The sequence below is a fragment of the Carcharodon carcharias genome, chromosome 19 (genome assembly GCF_017639515.1).
Source record: "Carcharodon carcharias isolate sCarCar2 chromosome 19, sCarCar2.pri, whole genome shotgun sequence".
Classification (NCBI taxonomy): Eukaryota; Metazoa; Chordata; class Chondrichthyes; order Lamniformes; family Lamnidae; genus Carcharodon; species Carcharodon carcharias.
In genome coordinates, this window is record NC_054485.1 from 75,541,708 (window position 1) to 75,552,450 (window position 10,743).

The following is a 10,743-nucleotide window of genomic DNA, read 5'->3' on the forward strand; positions in this document are numbered from 1 at the left end:
AACTCGGATCCGAAGTTCCTTAAGCAGCTAACACTTACTACAGATGTGTTTGCTTTGGATCACTTTGGTGTCCAGCAGCTCCCACATGTTGCAGCAGCAACACGTCACCTGTCATGCCCTCACTAGTGTATTTTATTTAATTTATCAATTAATTGCTCTAATTGATTTTATATGCTCTTTATACTTGAAGAAACACTGCTCTTTACACTTTATTATAATTAATTTTTTTACACCAGTATTGATCTTATACTTAACAAGCTATATTTAAGAAACATAGAGAACAAAAAGACGAGAGACCTAAACACAACCTAAAGACCTTACTTTTCCTTTAAAAACTAGAAATACTCACCAATCCTACTCACCAATCAGCTGCTTTCCCTGTACTCGAGTCATGTTTTGATTTGTGATGTCACACTGCCACAGGTCTCACTGCAGGTAAGCCTCTCAATCTGTACCTTTTATCCTCTCCCGCTCAAAACATACTATTTTGAACCTTAGGAATTGAATAAACCTTAATCATTTACGAGATACTCAACAATTAACTAACTTCTCCTGAATCAAATTCCTGCAGGCTGATAAAGTTTAGGCAAAAGCAACCAAACACCTCTTTCCCTTCCTCTGCTTAAGTCCCTGAAGTACTCAACTCTGGACTGGGACATCCCGGGAGAGGAACTGGATGGGGTGAATGTAGTGTCCCTAAAATTTGAGTTGAGGGGAGCTAAACTTCCACAGGAGGTGACCCCTGGGCTGTCAGATGTCAACTCATGGGGTACATAGTCACACAATGAGCCCCACCTCACATGCTGTGTCAGAGACTAGCTCTCTAAGTCACAGAATCACCTGAGTCCCTGAGTCAATTTCCTGTCTCTCTCCCTCCTGTGTGTTCCCTTCCGCATCTTCTCTCCTGTGCCCCTCTCTCGAATCCTCCTTTCCTGTGCGCCTCTGTCCTGTGCATGTGCTAATCGAGCCACTGCAGTCATCACTGCCTCAAATGCCATGGGTCTTACTCTTCTGATCTGTTGTCAAACACATCCGAGGCTAAAAACAAAAAAACTGCGGATGCTGGAAATCCAAAATAAAAACAGAATTACCTGGAAAAACTCAGCAGGTCTGGCAGCATCGGCGGAGAAGAAAAGAGTTGACGTTTCGAGTCCTCATGACCCTTCGACAGAACTGTCGAAGGGTCATGAGGACTCGAAACGTCAACATCCGAGGCTAACTTGTGTTATGTTAAACTCTGTGATAGCTATATGCATACAAAGGCACTGACCACTCAGGATGGGATAAGTAACACAATAATGTGGATCCTTTATTCAAGACTGATTTAGCCATTTACAGATGTGTCTGCATGGTACAAATCTCTTTCTCAGGCTGCCAGCATACAGAACTCCTATGGTATGTTACATCAGATCCCTTACACTGCTGTAGATTGATGCTGTCAGTTTGAAAGCCTCTGAGGATGAGGAATGCTATTCCCACACTAGAAATCTCTGTCAAACGTTTACCAGGAAAACTGAGACAACAGCTGCAATAAGTGAGGTTTATTCAGATGGGACAATGACAAGCTTAAATCTCCACCTGATCTGCTGCTCAAAGTCGCCTGTTTCACTGGTCAGTTTCCCAAACTTCAGGAAACTCATGTTACTCTGGAAATATTTGGATTGGCTGTGAGAGACGTCAATCAGAGAGCCCACCCACTCTGCCCATTCTCTCCTCTTCCTCTCCCACAGCTGGTTCACTTCCTGTAGGGACTGAAAACCAAGTGAGGAGTTGGTGAGTGAAGGAAGAGAATTTATAATAATTACATCACATAATATCCACACTAATGTTCAGGCAGTCTGACTATCCTGTGGGGAATCAGGTGTGGAAATGCCCCTTATGCTGTGTGAGAAGATCCAGCTGAGAGAGCTGTTTACTCAGTGCTTTGTGCTGAGCTGTTTGACTGGAGCTGTGTGTTGGATATTGAGTGTGTTTATTGGAAGCATTTCCCTTCTGATTTACAGGCTGAGTTTTGTTGATGGGTCATTACTGAATCAGAGAAGCTGAGGTAATTATCTGGGAGATGCAGAGTGTCTGAGGATTCTTACTGATTTCCTATTGTTGAGTTCTGTGTGTGTGTTGGGAGCTGGTTATTATCCTGTGGACTGTGAATGGTCAGTTCTGTCTGTGTGTTGGGATCTGGATGTTTCCTGTCTTTTCAGTTCAGAAACTGAACTGGCTACAAGAGCAGATCATAGGCTTAGAATCCTGCAGCGAGTAACTCACCTCCTGACTCCTTTAAGCCTGTCCACCATCTACAAGGCACAAGTCAGGAGTGTGATGCAAAACAAAAACAAAAATACCTGGAAAAACTCAGCAGGTCTGGCAGCATCTGCGGAGAGGAACACAGTTAATGAGCCGAGCCCGAAATTAATTGGGATGAGGGCGTAAGGGTATGAAACTAAGTCCTTCGCTGAGCACTGAACGTTCAGCATCGGAGGGGGGAAGATCAGGGGGTATAGTGAATACGCAGCTGGGGCTGGGATTGGAAGACGGGATGGGGACAGAGGAACAGGCAGGGGTGGAGGGTCCTGGATGGGTGTTGGTGTCGATGAGTTGTTGGAGCTTGCGTTCCTTTGCACTTGAAAGAAAGAGACAAAGTTTCTTGTTGAGGTGTCAGATGAGACCAAAATAAAATGAAACTGGGGGCAAGGGCGGCTTAGAAATAGGGTGCGTCGGTGCTGCTGGAGGGAGAGGTTGAGTGTGTTCATATGGTGGTGCATTGCACTGAGTGTGGATCTCAGGATGCAACGAAAACAGCAGTCTGAGGAGCGTTGTATGTCCCAGAGATACCTGTGGGTGGGTTCGAAACATGAGGGATGGAACTTCAGTTGAAATCCACGTGGGGTAAGTCGGAGACGGAGACAGTCACTGAGGAAGGAAATATGGCTGTGAAAGCGAGTTTTACTAAACACCTTGTCAAACACCAGGAGAGAAATGGAAAGCAATGTAGGTGAACAAGGTAAAAGAGAGATACGAAAATCCTGACGGAGAGAAGAGCAATACAAGGTAGGCATTCCTTGAAGAGAAGTGTGATGCAATACTCCCCACTTGCCTGGATGAGTGCAGCACCGAGAACACTCAAGATGTTCGACACCACCCAGGTCAAAGCAGCCCATTTGATTGGCACCCCATCCACAAACATTCATTCCCTCCACCACCGCTGTACAGTGGTAGCAATGTGTACCATCTACAAGATGCATTGCAGGAACTCACCAAACCCATGGCCACTACCACATAGAAGGACAATGACAACAGATAGATGGGAACACCACCATCTGGAAGTACCCCTCCAAGCCACTCGCCATATTGACTTGTAAGTATATCGCTGTTCCTTCACTGTCACTGGGTCAAAATCCTGGGACTCCCTTCCTAACAGCACTGTGGGTGTACCTACACCACATGGATTGCAGTGGTTCAAGAAGGCAGCTCAGCACCACCTTCTCAAGGGCGATTAGGGATGGGCAATAAATGCTGGCCCAGCCAGTGATGTCCACATCCTGTAAACGAATAAAGAAAAAACCCCTCCCAACACCTCTGTAACCTCATTAGAAAAGAAAGACCTGCATTTATAGAGGGCCTTTCACGACCACCAGACATCTCAAAGCTCCTTACAACCAGTGAAGTACTTTGAAGTGTGGTCACTGTTGTAATGTAGGAAACTTGGCAGTCAGTGTGAGCACAGCAAGCTCCCAAATTTTGTTAACACTTGCCAAATAGGTTGGGACATTGAACTGTGTCAAAGGTGCTATATAAATGGAAGTTCTTGTTTATTGCTGCTGAGTAAAAAGTCAGAAAGTTCAGTAGGAGCAGTGTGATTCCCCTCATGGTTCACTATCCTACTGACCCTCGCTGTGAAGCAGTCTCCCAGTCAGGGGGCAGACGCATTGTAAAGGGAGATAGGGTTATAACCTAAAACTAGCAGCAGAGCAGGGTAGGACTGGCTGCACACTAGTTCAAACTCAGTGTGTCAGGGAGCACTGAAGGATGCACCTTCAGACTGTAGTCCCCCTCCCTGCATGGATGGGTTGGAGGATGGGGTTGGCAGTAATTCTTGATCTCAGGCCAGACAGAGGAGAGGCAGTGGGCAGAGAGGTAAGCGGCAGAGAGGGAGCAAATGCTGCTCCTGACATGTCTATCTACTGGTTTGATGGTAATCATGGAATGAGGGCTGTGCCAGGCTGTAAGATTGTGGTGGAATACAATCCTGCTGCTGCTGATGGCTCACTGCACCTCATGGATACCCAGTTTTGGGATCTGCCCTTAGTCTACTTCCCTAGTGATGATTAACATGGTGAAATACTCATCAGTTGGGAGGGGAGAGGTAGTTTTTCTTGAACTTGTTTGACCTGAAGCCGTGAGACTCCATGGAGTTAATACCAAGACTTCCCCACCTGCCAGTGGGATGGGACATACCCAGAGATGGTAAAGGAGGAGTCTGGGATGGTTCCAGATTGATATGATTCACTGAGTATCACTGCTACTTGACCAGTCTGTGGGGCAGCTCTCCTCACCTGGGTATTGTCCTCAGACCTTGGTAAGAGAGACTTTACAGATTTCACTGGGCTGAGATCACCTTAATCTTATTCTGACACAATGCCAGGATTGTCCAGATGTATCTGATTTTCCTCTAATTATTGGACTTTGTAGTGATTGTTTATCATTGTTTGCTCGGCTACTTCAGAGGGCAGTTCAGAGTCAACCATGTTGTGTGGGACTGGAGTCACATGTAGACCAGACCAGGCAGTTGTAGCAGGTTCCCTTCCCTGAAGCACAATATTTTGGATTTTTAGGGCAACCTGAACATTTTCATGCTTTTATTTTGATTCTATTCCACAGATTCTAAAATTTATTAAATTCAGTTTCACAACATGGAGTGGTTGAGGTGAACAGCATAGATGTCTTTACGGGGAAACTAGATAAGCACGAGTGAGAAAGGAACAGAAGGAAATGCTGATAGGGTGAGATGAAGAGGGTGAGAGGAGGCTCATGTGAAGCATAAACACCAGCATGGACCAATTGGGCTGAATGGCCTGTTTCTGCACTGTAATTCTATGTATGTAACTTTCTGTGGTTGGATTTGAACTCTCAATCTCTGGATTGTTAATCCAGCACCAGAGCAATTCGGCTGCTGTACCTGGAGACACATTTATTGAAATGTTTTTTAATGCCTTTTTAAAAAATTTTACCTGAAGGCCTCGGCCTTTCCCAAAAGCCTGGGCTTGGATTTGACAGTTTTGCCCAGTGCTGTGGCTGATAGCTGAATTTGGGATGTGCAGTCTGAGCGAGTGCGGTGTATCTAATTTCCCAGGATAAACCAGAACCCTTCAATCAGCTACACTGAAGCAACATTTTCCTTAGCTCCTAGTACTTCCTGCCCAGTGTGTTTTCTTCAAATAATTTTGGAAAACAAGGGGAGAAATTTCATAATCTCCATTGAATTAACATTTCTGCTGAGTGTTTTTTCTATTAAACACATACTCTAACGGTTAAATTGGTCTTCACCAGCATGAGTTCACAATGAATTGATAGCCCGTTTTACACTTCGCCCGACTGTCTTTTCCATTGTCCTCACGGTGCCTGGGAAGATGAGGGCTGGGCAGAGAAAAGAAAGTAGCCACATTGTCTGCTCCTGGTCACTATCCAGTGTCCCTGCTGGAAACAGAGGGTGTGTGATAGTCAAGGTGTGGAATAAGAAAGGACTTGTATCTGATCCCACACACAGGGGAATAGTAGACTGGCACTCAGTGCGGAACAGTCTCTAACTGAGGAGTTAGCCCCTTCAACAAAGGATGAGAGGGAGTTGAAGGAAATCATGTTTCCTTTTCCTGTTTTACAGAAGGACTGCACCATCCTACACCAGAGAATACAGAGAGGATAGACACCACAGATAGTGCCTGACAATCGCCCAAGGAACAACTGCACAACTGTGAGAAGACATCCAGTCCCTTCACAGCATTGCTCATCACAGAGAAGGTTGGACAGTGAAACCATCATCTGCAAATCGTTTGGGTCAGGGGAGCTTTGACATATCATCAGATCTGAAACTGGTCAGTGGTGCGGAACCTTCCATCAGAACCAATCATTCCGAAGGTTTGGCTATAGGTGATTGGTCAGGGTGAGGCTACGAAGAAGGGTGAGTGGTTCTAAGTGTGGTGAGAGCTTCAATCATTCATCAAGACTCATGGTTCACTGACTCATTCCAACAAGTGAGAGGTTTATAAGGATTTTGTAAGTAAGATTATTGAGGAGTCTCATAAGATTTCCTAACACGGAGTGTGCATCTGATACAAACACTGTTAACACAAGGGCACCTACATGGAAGAGAAACCTTTCAAGTGTGAGATGTGCGATAAAGCTTTTGTGACATCATCGAGCCTCCTGAGACACCAGCGGAAGCACACAGGGGAAAAGCCTTTCAGGTGTGAAGTTTGTGAGATGGCTTTCACCCAGGCCTCCAATCTACTTGCCCACCAGAGAATTCACACAGGGGAGAAACCGTTCACATGTGAGATGTGCGACAAATCATTCTCACAGGCATCGAGCCTCCGCAGACACCAACGGATTCACACAGGGGAGAAACCATTCACATGTGCGGTGTGTGACAAATCATTCTCGCAGTCATCGACCCTCCGTGTACACCAACGCATTCACACAGGGGAAAAACCGTTCAAGTGTGAGGTATGTGACAAAGCCTTCACAAAATTTTCTAAACTCTTGGTCCATCAGCCAGTCCACACAGGGGAGAAACCATTCACGTGCGTGGTGTGCACCAAATCATTCTCGTGGTCATCAGCGCTACGTGTACACCAACGCATTCACACTGGGGAGAAACCATTCACCTGCAAGATGTGCAACAAATCATTCTCGGAGTCAGCCACCCTCCGCATACACCAACGCACTCACACAGGGGAGAAACCATTCACATGTGAGGTGTGCGACAAATCATTCTCGGGCTCATCGAACCTCCGCAGACACCAATGCATTCACACAGGGGAGAAACCGTTCACGTGTGACATGTGCGGCAAATCATTCCCACAATCATCGAACCTCCTACTCCATCAGAGGAGCCATATAGCGGAGTAACGCTTCAAATGTGATGTTTACTATAAAGCTTTTGTGATGCCTTCAACCCTCCTGGAACATCAGAGGATTCACACAGGGAGAACCCATTTGTGTTTGAGGAATCTGACAAGGCTGTTACTGTCAGCATCTCGCCTGGCCCATAAAGGTACTCACACAGGAGAATCCCTATTTGTGTGAATATTGTAGTCAAGCTTTCACACAGTTGTTGGAGCTCCCAAAACGTGGGAACTGACAACTGATGAGAAGGAGTTTAACGATTTGTTGGCTTTGTGAACTACCTCTCCAAGTTCTTGTCCAATTTAATTCATCAGAGTGTGACTCTGTACACAAGCTCACTGCAAAGGGTGTTCAGATATATTGGGGCACAGAACAAGGAGCAGCTTTCACTCACATCAAACAACTAGTGACAACAACGCCAGTGCTGAGGTACGATGAGGTCATTGGTGAGGTCACCCTGCAGTGAGATGCCAGTGAAACAGGACTTGGAGCAACCCTCATGCAGCAAGGACAACCAGTTGTGTTTGTATCCAGAGTGTTAATACAAACCGAATGACATTGACACAAATTGAGAAAGAGTGCCGGGCTATTGTCTTTGCTTGTGTGTATTTCAAAGAGTATTGTTTGGGAGAGAAAAAGTGATGGTAGAATCTGACCACAAGTCACTTCAAAGCATATTTTTCAAACCACTTCTATCTGCTCCAAAGCTTTTGCAAAGGATGTTTACTTCATTTGCAGAGATATCATTTGGAGGTGTGGAGGTGGAGTACAAGCAAGGGAAACAGATGTACATCACCAACATGCTGTCGAGAGCGGCACTCTCTTTGAGGAACGATGATGATGCTGGTACAGAGTGTGAAATCTTCCAGATTCAACAAGAAGCAACAGCACGACATGCTCTGGAAGTCATCAACCCAGCAGAGACATTGAATTTGACAAATAAGAGTCTTACTCAGATCATGAAAAATGCACGATGAGATACAACTCTTCAAATGTTACAGGAAGTTGTGATGAAAGGAAGGCCTGAAACCATCAAGGACACACCTGTTGCTGTAAGAGAGTATTGGACAGTCAGAGATGAACTGATCGCCCAAAATGGCATCTTGTACAAAGGGACGAGGGCCATTATCCCTAATGAGATGAGAAAAGAGATGCTGAAGCACATCCACACAAACCATCAAGGAATCGAGTCTAGTCTGAGGGAGGGAAGAGCTCTACTGGCCAAACATGAGCAATGAGATTAAGGACCACATCAGCCAGTGCAGTGTTTGTAATGAACATCAAGCTGAGCAAGATAAAGAACTGCTCATGACTCATGACATCACAGACAGACTGGATGAAGTTTGGAGTAGACCTCTTCATTCTCACTGGAACTGATTATCTTGTCACAGTCTACTGTTATTCAGACTACTGGGAGTTAGACCAGCTGATATCAACAACTACCAGTGAGATTGTAGAATGCCTGAAAGCACACTTCAGTCGTCATGGCATTCCTGACATTGTGATGAGTGACAATGGCCCTCAATTCACGAGTGAAGAATTCAGACACTTGATGAATGATTGGGAAATTCAGCGCCACACATCATCTCCACACATCATCTCAAATGAAAAGGCTGAGGTAGTGATGAAAATTGCCAAAGGGATCCTCAAAAAATCGACCAGACCCATCACAGATGTGTAAAAGCAATCTTGCAGAGTGGAGAAACACATCTACTGAAGTCATGGAAAGTTGTCCAGTCCAGTGACTAATGTCACGCTGCACCCAGACTACTCTTCCAACAGCTAAAAAACTGCTGAGTCCAGAAGCAGTAACAGGGAGTGAGTGACAAGATCAAAGTGAAACGACAGAAAGACAAATTTCGCTTTGAAAAAGCTGCCACATCACTGCCAGAGCTGAGAGTTGGAGAGCCGGTCAGAGTGAAAACATTCAACACACTCAACAGAAGTCAGCTCACTTGGCAACTTGGGTCCTGTGTAGAGAAGTTGTCACCTCGGTCATACGTGGTGAAAGTGAGGGACCAGATCTATCGTCACAACTGCAGACATCTACGTGCAACCGGAGAAGCTGCTCCTTCACAGCAGACAGCTGATGAGGCAGATCTGATTTCACCAACTAAGCAAGGAACTGAACGCTCATCAGTCCCAGAGGTCAACTGTTCCCCTATAAATGCAGCGGATCAGCAGCAACAATTACCATAGCAACAACACTCGACATGGCAACAAAATTCCCCAGAGAGACATCACCTCAGGAACCAGCAAACACCAGATGAACAGCCAACAACAACTCACTTGCATATCAGAAGATGACCTGAACACTTTAAAAATTATGTGTGCAATGGATGTATGGGCCAGACAAAATTGGAACAGACTAGAAAGAATTTTGTTCACCTGTGGTAATTTTCTTTGTGGACTATGTATGCGGAGTAACTTACATTTGACATTGCATGGATTTTTTTCTCTTCTGTTATGAAAAGGGTGATGTTTGAACAAAGGCTGTGTTTAATTGTGCCGCAACACCAGGGGGAGCATGTCCTGCGCAGGCACACATGCAATGTCAGCTGCCTGCATTAAAACAAACAAGTTGGCTAGACACAGGCAAACACTAAAGTTCAAGTTATCCATTTTTTGGCCTGTGTTGTCCCTAACCAATTGCAAGTTCATGTATCTAGTCTACCTTTCATTTATCAACTGTCCCCTCTCCAAAACATGCTTCTGATGATTCAGTAAATAATGAAGCTATCAGGCTATTTCAGTAAATGAGATTCTCAACCTCCAATTGACTCAGAGACTGTGAAGAATTGATTGTCATATTTAGCTTAAGGGCACTTTTGGTTTAAAAATTCACTAAAGCAGTATTTTGAATAAAACCTTCAAGAAAAGTTTAATTAACCAATTGGGGATGTTAAATCAAGATCTGGGATTAAAAATCCTATTTTTTTTTTGCAAAAATATTCTTTATTCATAAATCTTCAAAAACATTTCGAACCATTTCAAAATCACCATTACAAAAATACAATCAGGTTCAACTTTTACAACATGAATCACAAGGTGTATCAGTACAAACAATGAATATTACAATCATTGGCAGACATTCATTTTAAGCTGTACAGCCTGAGGAGCTCTTTACAGTTCCCAGTCCCTCAGTGCACTGTGGCAGAAAGGTCTTAGACAGCGACCCTTCCCCATTGCGCCTTTGTGGCGGCTGCCCCAAGCTTAACTGTGTCCCTCAGCACGTAGTCCTGGACCTTGGAATGTGCCAGAGTGCAACACTCGGTCGGGGACAACTCTTTGCACTGGAAAACCAACAAGTTTCGGGCAGAACAAAGAGCGTCTTTCACCGAGTTGATGATCCTCCAGCTGCAGTTGATGTTTGTCTCGGTGTGTGTCCCTGGGAACAGCCCGTAGAGCACAGAGTCCTGTGTCACAGAATTGCTTGCGATGAACCTCGACAGAAACCACTGCATCTCTCTCCAGACCTTCTTTGCAAAGACACAGTCTACAAGGAGGTGAACAATGGTCTCTTCCCCACCACAGCCACCTCGAGGGCAACGTGCAGAGGGGGTGAGACTCCTGGCGTGTAGGAAGGATCTGACAGGGAGAGCCTTTCTCACCACCAGCCAA

The 10,743-nt window shown here is 45.2% G+C and overlaps 1 protein-coding gene across 1 annotated transcript; it reads left to right on the top strand.

Annotated features, from left to right (window-relative positions):
• Nucleotides 1-1,738: 1,738 nt before the first annotated feature.
• On the top strand, nt 1,739-9,722 carry LOC121291794 (zinc finger protein 271-like). The gene is made up of 2 exons (XM_041213367.1): nt 1,739-1,773; nt 5,879-9,722. Exon 2 carries the CDS (start codon nt 6,358-6,360, stop codon nt 7,123-7,125), a length of 768 nt encoding a protein of 255 aa, XP_041069301.1. The 5' UTR covers nt 1,739-1,773; nt 5,879-6,357; the 3' UTR covers nt 7,126-9,722.
• Nucleotides 9,723-10,743: the final 1,021 nt, after the last annotated feature.